At 43.5% G+C, this 17,809-nt stretch overlaps 1 protein-coding gene across 1 annotated transcript in view; it reads left to right on the top strand.

Moving 5' to 3' along the window:
* Window positions 1–16,635, top strand: part of LOC143297491 (Krueppel-like factor 13) — a 16,799-nt gene extending 164 nt beyond the window's left edge. The window contains exons 1-3 of the mRNA XM_076609890.1: window positions 1–152; window positions 14,085–14,174; window positions 14,482–16,635. The exon at window positions 1–152 is cut by the window's left edge and continues 164 nt beyond it. Coding sequence (XP_076466005.1) covers window positions 1–152; window positions 14,085–14,174; window positions 14,482–14,630 — 391 coding nt within the window. The 3' untranslated portion in view covers window positions 14,631–16,635. The remainder of the gene's footprint in view (window positions 153–14,084; window positions 14,175–14,481) is intronic.
* The last annotated feature ends 1,174 nt before the right edge of the window (window positions 16,636–17,809 follow it).

The following is a 17,809-nucleotide window of genomic DNA, read 5'->3' as shown; positions in this document are numbered from 1 at the left end:
AGCGAAGAAGACCACGCCTTCTTCCATCAACCACGACGATTCCGACAAAACGGAGAGGGAGTCACAAAAAGTACACCGGTGCACTATTCAAGGGTGCACGAAAGTGTATGGAAAGAGCTCCCACCTGAAGGCTCACCTTCGAACCCACACAGGTAAGTCAAATAATTTTGTGTTTTATACCAGTGTTAATCTTCCCGAGTCCAAGCGCGCGCCATTTCTTTGTTTGGGGTCGACCACATGGTTTTCGGAGGCGAGGAAAGAGCGTTCAAAGCGCACTCAGACAGACCCAGAAAGTGGGTGTAACAGTCAGTTTTGATGGCGTGGGGTGTTTGTGGTTTGGTCGAATCATGAGATTGAAAGTCGCTATCAAGGTTTTGATAGCTTTCAGAAAACCAAACAAACAACAACAACAACAAAACAACCTTTCGCTGTGCTGGCTTTGTTGAGGGTTATCTCCTCCCAACGCAGTGAAGCTAGCTCTATTTTTAGACATAGTGTGCCTCACAACCAAGAATACAGACGCATATTTTCGTCTTTGTGGTGACAAGCAAAGAGTAATATATGGAACATCTATGTCATTTTTCTTTGAAGAAAGATTGGTAGTCGTGGTATGCCTTCAGCGATTTGGGGTGGTTGTCAGCACTTGTGGGGGTTGTCATGGTATGGTATTGTTGTTCGGTGCATTTCCAATCGACACGCCCTCCTCGCTAGAGCAACACGGGGCGGTGCGGTTTACATCAGTTGGTGCAATCGACGTTTGGGGTCGGGTGTAAATGTTTCGAATTACGGCTGTCCTTCCAGAAAAACGAATGAATAAATGATCTCGGTTTTTGAATTGAAAAAGAAATAAATGTCTTGAACGATCCTTGAACGATCTTTTAAACTGAAATTAGTCGCATCCATTAATTTACGAGATAATCATTCATGCAAGGGACATAAAATACTGTCCCAATGCTGTTACCAGTCTTTTTGCTTGGAATTTTACAGAGTGTTTAAACCATTGATTATGGTATTCCAACAGCATGTTTGAAGTGGTTTTTTTTCTCTCTTTTTTTCTTTTTTTTTCATTTGGGGTTTTAAAGTTGTTTTTTTTTTAAGTTCATATTTTTTTTGTAAAAAAATCTATATGAACCCTGTGTCATAGGTCGGGGTCGGGGTGGGGGTGGATGTGTACAGGCTTTGTGTTTGTCAATGCTTGACTCCTGTTGATTATTTAAATGTTTTCTTCCGGAGCTTCAATTCCAGTGTTTGTCTCAGTTCACTGTGATACCTTTTAAGCTGTGAAAATTTGTGTCGTATGCATAACTGACATAGCATTATCACTGATACAGGCATCTTGTCAGACCGCAGGCACATGTGTTGAACCCTGTATCAGTGTATGAATAGATTAGAAATATTTCCGTGAGGTTAAAGCATTGATTTTAAAACCAAAGTCTTATATGTAAAAGCTGTTTTTACTGCTTTTAGTGCATTATGTCAAGTGGGCACATTTAGTGAGTGTATGTAATGTTATATGTCATTTTGAGGCAGTGTAGCAGAGTCAGGTGTGGGACTTGTGGTCAGTGATCCAGTTGTCAGTGGTGAGGGTTGAGGCTGTGCTTTGCCATGGGGTTGTGTGCTTGGATAGGCACTTTCTTCTTCTTCTTCTGCTGCGTTCGTGGGCTTCAACTCCCACGTTCACTCGTATATATGCGAGTGGGCTTTTTACGTGTATGACCGTTTTTACCCCGCCATGTAGGCAGCCATACTCCGCTTTCGGGGGTGTGCATGCTGGGTATGTTCTTGTTTCCATAACCCACCGAACGCTGACATGGATTACAGGATCTTTAACGTGCGTTTTTGATCTTATGCTTGCGTATACACACGAAGGGGGTTCAGGCACTAGCAGGTCTGCACATATGTTGACCTGGGAGATCGTAAAAATCTCCACCCTTTACCCACCAGGCGCCGTCACCGTGATTCGAACCTGGGACCCTCAGATTGACAGTCCAACGCTTTAACCATTCGGCTATGGCGCCCGTCGGATAGGCACTTTGATTTCCCTCTCTCCACCCTGCTGTGAATGGGTATGTGATCAGTTGGGGAAGGTTCATTTAGCAGGAGAGGACTGGGCCCCGCCTTTCTGTGTCAAGCCCTGGATACTGTGGATGTGAATTCACTGCCCCGATGGCCTTAAAAGGCTATAGGACCTTTAACCTTTTAATGTGTCATTCAGTGATCCCATCTGGCTAGAGATGTAGTCCCTGGATGCTTAACCTTGAGATTTTAGGGTGTTCTTTTAATTCAGCCCTATTGTAGATGGTAATTAGCCGTGTTAACGATATCTACACCTGTTGATTTTGTGACAGTTTGTGTTCTGTTTGGGTATTATTAGCTTGTTTAGTTTTATACTCTCCAGTAGACGCTCATGTGATTCAATCTTCCTTTGAGGCATACAGTATTCTTGATCAGTTAATGTGCAATGTGTACCTCCTACTTTGTTCTGTGTCAAACCAGCAAATAACATCGTAATCACAATGTTAAATTGGTCGTTACTCCCTTAACCTACCTCCTACTTTGTTCTGTGTCAAAACAGCAAATAACATCGTAATCACAATGTTGAAATGGTCATTACTCCCTTAACCCTAGTTGAAGCTCTCCTGTCCCTCTTATTCCATCACCTGATTTTGTGGGGTGGGGGATGTTGGCTAGAAGGGGCTGGGGTGACCTGTGTATAAAGCATTTTTACTTACAAAAGTGTAATCATTCTCAAAATACATAATTCCTTAGAAGGGTTTGTGTACCACTGGCTTTTGTTTTCCTTTCAGTAATCTTTGTGATGACTGTCATCTCTGTGCAGTATTCACTAAGTGGTCAAGTAGTCTTGATAAGCTGTATCATCTCCACTCACTCTCCATCACAAACTTGTGATAGTCTTGTGTTCCTCCACTATGGTAGTCAAATTGTATGGAATGTCTATCTTTCAGTTATCTTCACTGGTTTTTCTGCACTGATGTCCCCTAGTGGTGATTGTCTGCAGGTTGGGCAACTGAAACTAATGAACGGTTGACATGTTATTGTGTTATAAAATTTCTGTACGTGTATTAGAAATGGTCATCTGTTTATGACTTGGTTCCAGCGAAAGATTTGTTAGCTGACTGACTAACTTTCTAGGCTTCAACACAAGTTGTCAACATTCTCAGTTTCTGGTAGAGTGTGATCACGTCACAGTGTTCTTTCATTCTTTCTGTTCTGTGATGTCTCTAGCTGTGTGTCGTTACACCAGTTTTCGACCATTATAAAACACCAGTCACTCATGATAGCATTGTCTCATGCTGTGTGTATGTGGAGTGTGTGTATAAAGGCTATCGTGTATCAGAAGACGGAATTGAAAAAACAGTACAAAGCCTTTCACACCACAACAACAGACACTGTTTTCAATATTCACTTAGATTATAAAAAAAAAAATCTTGCATAATACAATCATTATCAATTTAGTCCCGTGAGGCAGAATGTGATGAGATACGCCGACATGTGAGGCAGCAATACCACAGTTGCAGGTATGAAAACATACTTGTCTTTAAAAAAAAAAAATTTTTTTAGGTTCTCACAAGAGAAAATAATGTCTTGACTTTTTTCTTCAACAATTATTCGGATTTGGTCGCAAAGTCAGCATCAGAAATCTTACTTTTTGTTAATATTACAGAAAACACTGGGTTTTTTTTTCAAAATGATTTTGAAAACATTTTCCGAACAGAGGATGAAAATAAGAATACGATGATTTTTAAGTAGATCTGTGTTTAAATGTGGACATCCAGTAATTTAATCTTCAGCCCCTGAGAACGTTAACAGTACTGACATGAAACAGTTGGCACCAAATTGCAGAAATGGCCTTTCGACTGACAGTGGAAAAAGCATCTCTCTTCAGAATCCCCTCATTGCTTTCAGTCCAGCCGCTTTATTTTGGTGGGCTCTGGGGTCCGGCATCAGCCCGTCACGCCCCCCACATCTCCACCCCTCTTCACACACACTCAGAATAAAGCCTGCACATCCTCACCCCCACACCTCCTTCACCCCTCTTCACACACACTCAGAATAAAGCCTGCACATCCTCACCCCCACACCTCCTCCACCCCTCTTCACACACACTCAGAATAAAGCCTGCACATCCTCACCCCCACATCTCCTTCACCCCTCTTCACACACACTCAGAATAAAGCCTGCACATCCTCACCCCCACATCTCCTTCACCCCTCTTCACACACACTCAGAATAAAGCCTGCACATCCTCACCCCCACATCTCCTTCACCCCTCTTCACACACACTCAGAATAAAGCCTGCACACACTCACCCCCACACCTTCTTCCCCGAGCGAACGGGCAAGTCTAATTGCGAACGATGACTTCAGGTATATGCATATAATATAAAACAGAAGCAGGTCTTTAACTCATTAGACACAGCATATTATTGGACCATTGCACCAGATGTTGTATTTGTTTTGATCACACATGCATACAAACACACAAAGTGACATTTAAACACACACCCCACACCGCACACTAACGCAACTTTTTTTGAGAATGCTTAGTGACTGTGCAGCATCGTTCGCAAATAGACTGTCAAAATATCCCATGGTCTAATTGCACTGAACACTATTTTGCAGATTCCTGTCAAAACTGATGTTCTGATTTGTCACCGATATGTTTTCTTGAATTCTCCCAGCACTGGTAATGCGCATTCAACACGTCCGTTCAAATCAGCTATTCCAAACTGTCACGTGCCAAAGTTTGAGTCCTACAACTTGCTTCCCTTGATTTTAGGATTTTGATAGCACATTAGAACCTTGGTCGGCAGTGATGCGCGAAGAGAAGAAAGAGCGCGGAAACAGACAAATAGCTGATTCGTGTTTGACTTGTCAGTTTTTGAAAATGGATATTGGTTTAAACAAAACTTTATTCAGTAAAGATGTCACACATGTACAGACATATAGGAGCAACAAGCTAACAGCTTATATCGTGCTCAGGAATGTGATAAAGTTCGTTTGTTTCGTTTGACGGCTGGTGGACGCTGCACAACAGCAATTATGTTGAAATACACATTTTCCAGCTGCACATGAATGACAGTCATTGCAGATAAACATTCTTTTTCTTCTCTCTCTCTCTCTCTCTCTTTAAGTAGCCGTGGAGATTGGTATATTTAAAGAATTTACAATGAATATAAACATTTTTAAGATTCGTTGTTCACAACAAAGAGCAGAAAATGGTAAGAAAAACAAGAAGTCAACGAATCGGACAAGGAAGAGAGAGAGAGAGAGAGAGAGAGAGAGAGAGAGAAGAAAATGGATATTCATCAAGGTATTAGAAAAAGGTCGAAGCAAACGTTAGGTTGTGAAATGCAACGGTCAAGAACGCTTCGAAGTGGGGTGGTATACGAATTGTTCGCAATTACCCATACCTACCCTAGTCAAAATCAGTTCAAACATAAAAGTTATGACACAACAAGTCAAAATCAGTTCAAACATAAAAGTTATGACACAACAAAATAGCCTATTAAGTATCACACAATGTGAAAAGCATTGTCAGTATGTGTGTGTTCTGCACTCTCGTTAATATGCCGTTGGAGTTCGTGTTCAATGTTTTGTGAGGAAAATGATAGATTCTATTGTGCGAGAAGAAGACTTGGGGAGAATGAAGGGAAAAGTGCTGTGAAAAGCGGGGTGGGGTGGGGAGAGAGTGGGGATGGCGAGGCTGGTCAGAGATGGTGGTGGCAGTTACTTTCAGATTTATTTTGACAAGTATGGACACAGATCGTTTTGTTTTCAATCGCCAAAGACGTGGAACAAGCTCCCTGATAACCTCCGTCATTCTGATTCCCTCGCATCTTTTAAATATCGTCTCAAAACTCACCTTTTCCCTCAGTAATAAGTTCAATTGTGGCAGGTCCACTTCCTTTGCGTTAGCTGTGCTTGACTATGTGTGTATAAATGCGTATGTATGTGCACATAACTACATGCATGTATATGAATGTGTATTGTGTGTGCGTCGTGTGATTATGTAAGTTTGTGCCTGCCTATGTGTGCGTATGTGTAAGGGTAGCTGTTAGATACACATGTATGTTAAAATGCATGTATGCAGTGTGTGTGTGTTAGTGTGTGTGTGTGTGTGTGTGTGTGTAGTCACATTTTGGTGTGTGTATGTAACATAGATGTAATGTTTTATGTTAACAAAAGCGTTTTTGTAAAGCACCTAGAGCAGATTTCTGGATAGTGTGCTATATAAGTATCCATTATTATTATTATTATTAAGTAAAAGAGTCAGTCTCGACAATGCGCGTGCAGTCTTTACAAAAGTGCGGCACGCGTGAGTCTCGAGACAGGCACGTGCCGCGCACGCGCAGTTCATAGCTGTGTCACGATCGCCGGCAACCGCCTCGAATTATGCGACAAGGACAGTGGGTTGCATGGCGTGCGAGCAGTGGTAGGTTCATGCTCGCGAGTTTAGTTTTTAAGAAAAATTAAAAAAAGGAAAAGAAAAAAAAAAGTGGCGGTAGATCAGCTGTAGGCTTTTTTGAACAACTGTTGTCGGACGAAACCACCTGTATTTAAATTATTATTTTTCCACTGAGGTCGTTGTCGGCTTCTTTGTCCTGTGAACTGATCGCGTCAAGTGCCGCCACCCATCTCCCCCATTCTCTTATGTCGGCTCTCCCATTGACCCTTGACCCCCTCTCGCTTGTCCGTGTTGCTAACGTGGGGGAGGAGAGGTGGGGCGAAGGGTGGGTGTTGTCAGCAACATCATTTCTATTTTAAATCGGGTCTGAACGAGAAGTGCTTTTATTTTGTTATTTATTTGTTTATTGTTATTTAGTGGGTTCCTTTAGATTTATGAAATTTATGTAGTTTTATCAGCTCTTATCGTTCGGGATATTTTATTGTGATTTATAACATACAAGAAGAGCAAGCGTTTTTTTTTTTTTTTTTTTTTTTTTTTTTTTTTAAGGGGGCTGGGTGGGAGGGGGCGTTAGGGGACCACGGAAATGAAATTATTTCGATTTTCCGCACCAAAACAAAACAGAATTTCAGTTCGTCTGCAGAAAGTGAAAATACTGTGTATTCGTAGGCCGTATTGTGTATGTGCTTGCACACACACACACACACACACTGACACGCACACTGACACACGGCACTGACACGCACGCTGACTCACACACACTGACACACGGCACTGACACGCACGCTCACACACACACACACACACACACACTGACACACGGCACTGACACGCACGCTGACACACACACACACACACACACACACACACACACATACACACACACACTGACACACGGCACTGACACGCACGCTGACACACACACACACACACACTGACACACGGCACTGACACGCACGCTGACACACACACACACACACACACACACACACACACACTATCCTGTTACAAACTGCAAGCCAGGGAGGGAGGGAGACAGAGGGGCACAGTAACATCTGCCACTGGGGCAGCCCCGTTCCCGTCTTGGCCTTCACCTTTACCCTTCTCTCCGCTCTTTCTGTCTGATGCTTCAGGGACAAACAGGTCCCCCTCTTCCACTCCTTTCTCAACCACCGTCTGTTGACTATTAATGCGTCCAGACTTTCTCTTCAGAGAGACCCCTCCCCACAACTCTTGATTTCTAGTTTTACTTTCATCACAGCTTTACTGACTCGTCCTCTGCTGGTTGAATTTCATGATGACAACTTTGCCTTCAAACTGTCAAATTTTTGCTGAGGCGTGTGTTTTTCGAAATGAACGTATTTCAAAGACTTGCGGGGCTATCGGGTATTTGAGCCACGGTGTTTCAGTTCAACGAAGGCTGTCATGTAAGGTATACACTGCGCACAGACCAGACAGTTATCAAAACAGAATCACCCAACTCGTTTGAATTAACGTATCCAAACATGGACTCGGAGATGCTCTGCCGGTATCAGTGATCGAAAGCTGACCAATCTGCATTTCTAAACAAGGCCTGCTTGCTTTGGTCGTGCTTTAATTAATGCAGGCCGACTGTTTTAATTACTTGTGGAGTCCACATGGCTTACTTATCTCGAGATACAGGCGGGCAGTTCCTGCTCTGAACAGTTTTAAAATTCAAGTTTCAACAGTTCTGTCCCTCCTCTGGACACACACGCACACACACACACACTCACACGCACTCAGTCTGTAACGAAACCCTCAATGCTGCTGATTCTCTCTTTTTACCGACCCCTCCACCCACTAACACCCCTACGCGGCCCCACCAACATTCCCTTTCTTCCCCTTCTTGTTGGCTTACTGCAAGGGTGTGTAGTGAGAGTGGGAGAGGAGAGGTGAGTGGGGGTGAGGGTGGGGGTGGGGGTGCAATGTTTGACCAGTGTGTGGGGCATCAGGGTGGTTGTCTGTGTGTGTCCGAACAGTCAGTTTCACTTTCAGTTTCACTTTCTCAAGGAGGCGTCACTGCGTTCGGACAAATCCATACACGCTACACCACATCTGTTGAGCAGATGCCTGACCAGCAGCATAACCCAACGCGCTTAGTCAGGCCTTGAGTGCATGCTTACATATTTGTGTACCTATGAAAGTGGATTTCATTTTACGTAATTTCGCCAGAGGACAACACTCTCGCTGCCATGGGTTCTTTTTCAGTGCGCCAAGTGCGTGCTGCACACGGGACCTCGGTTTATCGTCTCATCCGAAAGACTAGACGCTCAGTTTGATTTTCCAGTCAAACTTAGGAGAAAGGGCGAGAGCGGGATTCGAACCCACAACCTCACGGACTCTCTGTATTGGCAGCTGAGCGTCTTAACCATTCTGCCACCTTCCTCAATCAGTGAGTTGAGAATCGGTCCCACTCCGCAGGGTGTGTGGAAGGTGTCGAGAAGGGGGGAGGCGGAGGGGGAGGGGTGGGGTGGTGGTGGTGGTGTGACGCTGGGGAGGGACTGAGAATCAAACGGGTGTACTGCGTTTCTCCTTGAAAAGGGAATAGAATCTGTGTAGCTCCAAGTCTCTCTCTCTCTCTCTCTCTCTCTCTCTCTCTGTGTGTGTGTGTGTGTGTGTGTGTGTGTGTGTTTCGGGGGAGTGGTTGGATGTTCAGGCGTACAAGTGTTGAGGTGTTGTTAAAGGACAAGCACCCTGACCCTTATTCCACTCTCCATTGTCGCTTTTCTCATCTTCCAGCTTTTAGCCACCTTTCGACAGAGAGAGAGAGAGAGAGAGAGAGAGAGAGAGAGAGAGAGAGATGTTGTTGTTGTTGTTGTTGTTGTGTGTGTATGTGTGTGGTGTGTTGTTGTTGTTGTTGTGTGTGTGTGTGCATTCAGATTATGCGGGGAATGTCAGTCTCTCTTTCTTTCCCTCTTCGTGGTCTCAGCCGTAGGACTGAAACTGACACGTATACGCGTTCAAACACACAGCCACACAGAGAAGTCAACTGATAAACAGAATGTGTCTCAGACACGATTCAAACTTGAACCGTCACACCCCACAAGTCAACCCCCCACCCCATCCCTCTCCCCCCACCCCTTCCCCTTGTTCAAACTTCCATCTGCCATCATAGACTTTTGTATCCACCCCCCTCCTTCATTCCACTCTCGGTCTTACCCTTCCCTTCCGTGTGTGTGGTGCGCGCCAGCCACAATAGACCGTGTGCTTTAGGAAACCGGAAGTCAGTGAAAAGTTCAGCCCCTTCACCCTGGGACGTCCGGATAAGGCAACATGGCGACTCCGTCCGCTGAAACTGAAAGTGCTCTTGAATCCATGAAAGTTAAAGAACCAAAAGAGTATAAAAGAACGGATAATTGATAAGTGGTGCGAAAGTTGAACTTGTTCGTTGTGCAAAGGTTTTCAGTTGTCGCGGAACTACTACTGAGAAACCAGACTAAACCAATGGATGCAATTTATCTGGACTTACAGAAGGCGTTCGATAAAGTTCCTCAAAAAAGGTTAATTGTTAAATTGCAAGGGTACGGTATTTGTGGTAAATTGTTGGAATGGATAAAAGACTTCTTATATGAGAGAACACAGTATGTATCAGTAGGGACTGAGTCATCGTGTCCTGTTAAGGTGAGTAGTGGTGTTCCTCAAGGCAGCATCTTGGGGCCCACACTCTTTGTATATTATATAAATGACATGCCTGACATACTAGACTCAGGTCCTTTTGTTCAGTGGGGAGGGGGAGGGGGGTGTATGGGTGATGGGCCGTGGTGGAGGTGAGAACTCTTGGGCCAGTGGTTCGGGTTTGGGATGGCAGGTGCGTTCAGTGGATACGTGAACAGCCGTTGGCCCCTACCCTTCTCCATCCACTACCCGTCCCCATACTACCTCCCCCAACCAACCCCCTTTTGCCAGATGTGAGACTAGGAGACTAGGAACGGACTTGTGTGGGTCACCCAAGATGCCATTGCTTGGGTCCCTGTGTGTTCTCCTTGCTGGGGGCAGTATCAGTCTATTGTATCTCTTACCCCACTTCTGTGTTTGGAGTGGGATTGGGTCAGTTTTGTTTGAACAAGTCAACTCTCTCTCTTGCGCGCGTGTTGTTTTCTCTTTGCACTGTCACCACGAGCATGCAAACAATCCTGCATATTGATTGATGTAAGTCACCCCCCCCCCACTCTGTCCACACACATTCAAACACATGAATACATACAATGATCCAACGCGACACGTTCTGGCATTGAACACACACACGCACACACACACAATCCTACGCCACGCATACAAACATTCAACACACACACACACACACAAACACTAACCCCCAAGTCAACCCATCCTTCCTTGGTTCATCCTACATCATCCCACAGACTCTCCAGCCACACGTAACGACCACCACCTTACCTCCCCTCAATCCTCACGCACCCAGAGAACTACGTAGAATGGACTCTGCCACCCCTTCTTCCTCCCCACCCCTTCCTTCTGCCGCCTCATCCCCCTCAACAACCCCCCCCCCCCCACTCCCCGCGGGTTGTCCAGGGCTGCGCGCGAACAACACAAAGGTTGGTGGCAGTGGTGGTGGTGGTAGGGCATGGGGGGGAGGAGGAGGGTGGGGGTGTGGCGAGTGACAAGCGGGTTGAACTGAACAGTCACCGTACCCTGCTGCTATTTCTAGGGCCCGCTCTTTGTTTCCCCCCCACAGCAGCAGGGAGAGAGAGAGCGAGAGCAGCGTGCAGTAGCGGCAGGGAGCGTGCGTGGCTCGTGCAGCCCGTCAGTGTCGGCTGGCGACAGTGGCCAGTTAGGACTTTTCTTTGTTATTGTTGTCGGTGCTGGTGGCTTCTCAGTGTAGGTAGTTCATTCATTTTGCAGAACCTGTTTCGTTGTCTTATTGTCGCCGTGTGACGTCACCCTTGATGGAACTATCGTCCGGGTATGTCAGTTGGTGTGTACTACGTTTGAAATCCGCAGTGGTTTTGGCGCTCTTTGTTGTTGACGTTTTGGTGGTTAAATTCAGGGAGGGGTCTTTGTTGTTGTTTTGCTTTCAGTTGAAACAGAAAGAGAGAGAGTGTGTGTGGACGTTGTGTTCTTGTCTTTGTCACTGTCAGTGTGTGACGAAGTGAGAGGGAGAGTCAAAACAAAGACTGAAGGGTTTGTCTTACTCTTTGTGTTTGTCGCTCAGTGTGTATGTGACGAAGTCAGTGAGAGATTGAACAAAGACTGAAGGGGTTGCTTTGTGGTGTGTCACTGTCGGTATGTGTGACTAAGAGGCAGAACAGATGCATGAGGGCCTGGGGGAGATATGGAGAACAAAAATTGAAGGTTTTGTCTTTGTGTGTTTGTCGCTACAATTATGTGACTGCAGAGTGAGGGTGTGTGAGAATGAATTAGTATATTTTAGGATGAACAGTGGTCTTGTCGTTCTTTCTTATTTATTTATTTGTATTTGTAGGTTTATTTCCAGCTGAGGCCAAAGTTGTGGATTCATCCAGTTTTTGTTTCCAGGAGATATGGGCAATAATTAAAGCTGAATATTGAAATGTGATTGCCTTAAAAAAAGAAAAAAAAAGTATTTCTTTGATTTCTTTATTGTGCCTTTCTTTTTGTCTGTTGGTATGCATTTTAGTGATACAATTATACATTGCCATCTTATTGACCCGTCTGTTTGTCCATCTGTCTTTTTCTGTTGGATCTCATCCACCCTCTTTCTTGTACAGAAAACATAGCAGACTATAGCACTGTGATTCATTCTGTTCCACGTGACAGTTGTTTTTCACATAGAAATAGCTCAATTCAAGGGAGATAACATGAAGATGTCATTGCCACCCCTTGTTATCAGAATATCTGTGGGCATTGAATTGGTGGACAGATCTCAAGATCTGCTGGCCTTTACTTTGGTGTATTTGCGTAATTATGTTTTGAATATTATGACAAGGCAATTAAAATGTTACTGTGGTGTATGGAGATCAGACCAATCCTGTTAAAAGGGGTGAAAACTTCATCAGAACGAATTGTACTGAAAGACTAGCCCCTGATCTTATTTGTTCATCTGCGTTTAAATCTTAATTATATATATATATATATATATATATATTTTTTTTTTTTTTTAATTTTATATTTTTTTTTTATAGAAATGTTGATTAATATACTTTTGATAGTATTAGTCTTTTGCTGTTGTCTTGAAAATAAATGACTTAAAGGGATTCATTTATGGAATTTGATTTTATTTTTGTCTCACAAACACAATCATACAGATGCTCCTTGAATAATTTTTTTCTTTCACAGTCTTGAAAAAAAAGAAAGGAATGATTTCCATGGCTGGAGAAGTTTTTCGAAAGGAATATATATTAAAAAAAAAAAAAAGAAAAAGAAAAAAAGACCTTCATGGTTTGAAGAAAACCTTGACCAGTACCCTAAAGAGCCTCAAGCTTAAAAAAAGAAAAAAAAGAAAAAGGAAAAGTATGGAAAATTTCAGCTGGGTCTTCGGAAGGTGTGGAAAAAGAGTGGAAGTTTGGTTTGGTCATATGTGTTTGAACTGTGTGAGGATATCCTACGTTTGCTTAAGCACGTTGATAAGATTACAGCAGGGTGGATGAAGAGGTGGCAGGAGGTGGTGGGAATGATTGCAAGGTATAATTAATTATCTCAGATTACTGATCAGCTAAGTCCTGAGACAGGAAGCCACCCAGGTGCTGTGTGTATTGTCAGGGGAGGTTATACACTGCTCACAGTAGGAGTGGTAAGTAAAGAGTTAGTTCCCTTGTTAACTATGTATCTATGTGTGTGTGTTTGGGGGGTAAAATGCTTTCTAATAAAGATCTTATGCTAATTTTATTCAGCAAGAGAATGATTTGTTGAGGTCCACTCAACATCATGATCTCAAAATTTACCAAAGAACACAGGAATAAAATTAGGCTGTGAAATTAAAGAATAAGTATATATTTGGTATCAGTAGATGTGATTTTTTTTTAATCCATTCTGAATATATTTGGAAGATAATGTACTTAGTGTAGCACTTAAAAGAAAAAAAAAGCATGAATAAATGAAAAAGATGCATGGAAGCATGGTTTATTTTTGTAATATATAGTTGCTAAGGAAAGTGTGAGTGGAATGAGTTACATGTTGGTTGTTATAGCTTTTACCTCCACCCTCTCCTTCCCTCCCTGACTGCTGCTGCTGAGAATCCTCACCAGTGAAAGGCTGTCACCTCACTGAGCTTGAAGGTCAGGATGTCAGTGAAAGGCTGTCACCTCATTGAGCTTGAAGGTCAGGATGTCAGTGAAAGGCTGTCACCTCACTGAGCTTGAAGGTCAGGATGTCAGTGAAAGGTTGTCACCTCATTGAGCTTGAAGGTCAGGATGTCAGTGAAAGGCTGTCACCTCACTGAGCTTGAAGGTCAGGATGTCAGTGAAAGGCTGTCACCTCACTGAGCTTGAAGGTCAGGATGTCAGTGAAGGGCTGTCACCTCACTGAGCTTGAAGGTCAGGATGTCAGTGAAAGGCTGTCACCTCATTGAGCTTGAAGGTCCGGATGTTCAGCAATCAAGTGGTTAACCATGTTTGTTTGATGACAGGTATGCCTTTGTGTGTGTGAGTGTGATCCAGTGAGCTGCATGATGGTTTAATGTTGTTGTGATGTGGTTGCAGGAGAGCGACCATTCCCATGTACGTGGGATGGCTGTGCCAAGTCCTTTGCGCGGTCAGATGAGCTGGCGCGACATTACCGAATACATACAGGTAAGTCAGCCTCCGAATATGAATACTGTTCAAGAAAAATGTTTGGTTCCTTTTGCAGGCATGTTTGGATGGACTGAAGATTGTGAATGTTCTTTCCTTTTTCATTGTATATTTGTAACCATGAACACACACATACACACACAAAGGGTAGTGCTTTCACTAATCTTTCTGATCATGGAAAATATTTGACTTGTTCTCTTTTTTCTCTCAGAATTGAAAAGAGAAGTTGATTTCTCTTGTTACTGATGATTGAGCGTTTGTCTGGCTCCAGTTGTGAGATGTAATGTGGACGTGTTGGTGTTTCCAGGAGAGAAGCTTTTCGTCTGTCCCATTTGTGACAAACGCTTCATGCGCAGTGACCACCTCAACAAGCACGCCCAGCGCCACGACGACTTCCAACCGTCCATGATCAAGAAACGAGGACATCGCCACGTCCACAGCAAGAACATAGGATGACCAGCCCGGTCCTGACTCCAGCACGTGACAGCCAGCTCTCGGGGTTGGACATCCTCTGTGCATGTGATGTCATCAGGAGACATTGAGCTACAGATATTGCAGCACAACAACATGTGGTGAAGGCCAGAGTAGGTGTCAGGCTGAAACAGTACCAGTCCATGATGATCAGTATTCATGTGAGCCCTTGACTGAACTGTTGACATGCAGTGTATGTTGTATATGTATTACATCACAACCAATGCTGGGTTGGCATATGCTGTATGTTCAAACACCACTTTCTGCGTTGCTCAGCATAGCTGTGGCGTCATCTGCTGGGGAAGATGAATTCACTGCCTTGGTCCTCCTGTGTGCAGAGTGGTGTTGAAGTGTGCTTGGCTGTGTGATACTGAGTGAATGGGAGAGGTGCACCGTGACAAGTTCTCTCCATGTCTTTCTCTGTCGGTCTATCTCTGTCAGTCTCTTTCTCTCTCATGTCTCTACCTGTATATGAGGTGTCAGTAACTTCATGGGAGTATATTGTCATCAAATTTGTGTGTGTGTGACTGCGTACATAGTCACACTGTGCTGAGATTACTATTTCTGAGTGCTGAAAAGTAATAATGCAGCTTGGTGATACATACTGTTTTTTTTTTTTTTTTTTTTTTTTTAATTATCCTAAGTAGTTTGGGATGTATGACTGACCTAAGATCACAAATGATTTTTTCCATGATTCTTGAAGTTTTCACATCATACAGCTGAGTAAAAATGTGTCAGCAGTGAAACTGAAAGTATTAGTACTAAAGGTCTTGGTAAAACAAGGGGAGTAACAGATTCAATTTAACGTGAGAAGTGACTGATAATGAATATCAACAGTCAATGTTCCCCACTGATTCTAGGTAACACACTTTTATGTAAGTGGGTGTAGATTTGTCACCTGTGGGTTTGTTACCCCCCCCCCCCACCCCCTCGCCCCCCCCCCCCCCCCGTTGGGATGCCGGGGGCTCTTTCTGTATAAATAGTATCCCCACCTTCTGGAAATTCTGTGCTAGGAATTTCCTCTTTTCTATCGCTCTCTTTGTTTCTGGCTTTTCCCTTTTCTGTCTGTCGTCTCTGCCTTTCCTGTCTTCTGCCTTACCGGTCCATTCGCCTGTATTTTTTCAAGAAAGCCTGTATATTTTCTGACTCTTTCTGGACTTGATAATTGGGCACTCTTACCATGTTGTATGTTTGTGACGAGGACAATGTGAGATGTTGAAATGTTGTCGAAGTATTGGGATTGAGGCAAATCAGGCAGCTCATCATTATCCACCAGGGAGCAGTAACTATTATCAGATTTTTATGAAGATCATGTGTGATCAACTGCATGTAGATTATTTTATTCTAAACACTTTTAGGGACTTACCATCTGGCTGTTTATGAAATAAAAGGAAATGAATCTTCGTATAGGTTTGGTCATGTTTATCAAAAGAAGATATGTGTGTGCGTTCGAGAGATATGCAGATATGTGTGTGCGTGCTTCTCATGCAAATGTGTGCACTCTCTCTCTCTCTCTCTATATATATATATATATATCTGGAGAATGTAGTGAGTCATGATGTGCATGTGAATTTGATGTGTATTTCAAGAAGAGAGTTTGGTGTGAATTGAAAGAAGACATTCTCTCGTACAGCATGTGTGAGTTTTCTCAGGCGTGCAACTACTGAAAACCACTGTGTCCATGATGGTTTGTGAAGAATAGCAGTGATATGTATCCTGTACATGTTTGTTTGGATAGGATGAGGAGATGATGCTTGGGAATTTGGATTCTTTGTCCAGGAGTAAAAATTTGTCACAGGTTAGTAAGGCATGGCAAACATGCCGTAGAAGTTTTGGATATTTACAGTATGGGAAATGATACATAGCACAACCCCCCCCCCCCCACAAGGTATAACCACTTAGCAATTCACAATTCTTCACCAATTTTGATTTTTAGTTATTTATTATGGAGATGCTGTGGCAGAATTAGCCAGTTTGGTGCTGGACTTTGATCCAGGTTTGAGGCAGAATTAGCCAGTTTGGTGCTGGACTTTGATCCAGGTTTGAGGCAGAATTAGCCAGTTAATGTTTGGTGCTGGACTTTGATCCAGGTTTGAGGCAGAATTAGCCAGTTAATGTTAATGTTTGGTGCTGGACTTTGATCCAGGTTTGAGGCAGAATTAGCCAGTTAATGTTAATGTTTGGTGCTGGACTTTGATCCAGGTTTGAGGCAGAATTAGCCAGTTAATGTTTGGTGCTGGACTTTGATCCAGGTTTGAGGCAGAATTAGCCAGTTAATGTTTGGTGCTGGACTTTGATCCAGGTTTGAGGCAGAATTAGCCAGTTAATGTTAATGTTTGGTGCTGGACTTTTGATCCAGGTTTGAGGCGGAATTAGCCAGTTAATGTTAATGTTTGGTGCTGGACTTTTGATCCAGGTTTGAGGCAGAATTAGCCAGTTAATGTTTGGTGCTGGACTTTGATCCAGGTTTGAGGCAGAATTAGCCAGTTAATGTTTGGTGCTGGACTTTGATCCAGGTCTGAGACAGAATTAGCCAGTTAATGTTTGGTGCTGGACTTTTGATCCAGGTTTGAGGCAGAATTAGCCAGTTAATGTTTGGTGCTGGACTTTGATCCAGGTCTGAGGCAGAATTAGCCAGTTAATGTTTGGTGCTGGACTTTGATCCAGGTCTGAGGCAGAATTAGCCAGTTAATGTTTGGTGCTGGACTTTTGATCCAGGTTTGAGGCAGAATTAGCCAGTTAATGTTTGGTGCTGGACTTTGATCCAGGTTTGAGGCAGAATTAGCCAGTTAATGTTTGGTGCTGGACTTTGATCCAGGTCTGAGACAGAATTAGCCAGTTAATGTTTGGTGCTGGACTTTTGATCCAGGTTTGAGGCAGAATTAGCCAGTTAATGTTTGGTGCTGGACTTTGATCCAGGTTTGAGGCAGAATTAGCCAGTTAATGTTAATGTTTGGTGCTGGACTTTTGATCCAGGTTTGAGGCAGAATTAGCCAGTTAATGTTTGGTGCTGGACTTTGATCCAGGTTTGAGGCAGAATTAGCCAGTTAATGTTTGGTGCTGGACTTTGATCCAGGTTTGAGGCAGAATTAGCCAGTTAATGTTAATGTTTGGTGCTGGACTTTTGATCCAGGTTTGAGGCGGAATTAGCCAGTTAATGTTAA

Source organism: Babylonia areolata, chromosome 22 (genome assembly GCF_041734735.1).
Source record: "Babylonia areolata isolate BAREFJ2019XMU chromosome 22, ASM4173473v1, whole genome shotgun sequence".
NCBI lineage: Eukaryota > Metazoa > Mollusca > Gastropoda > Neogastropoda > Buccinidae > Babylonia > Babylonia areolata.
Note: the sequence above shows the minus strand (reverse complement) of the source record. Positions and strands in the feature narration are given on the sequence as shown.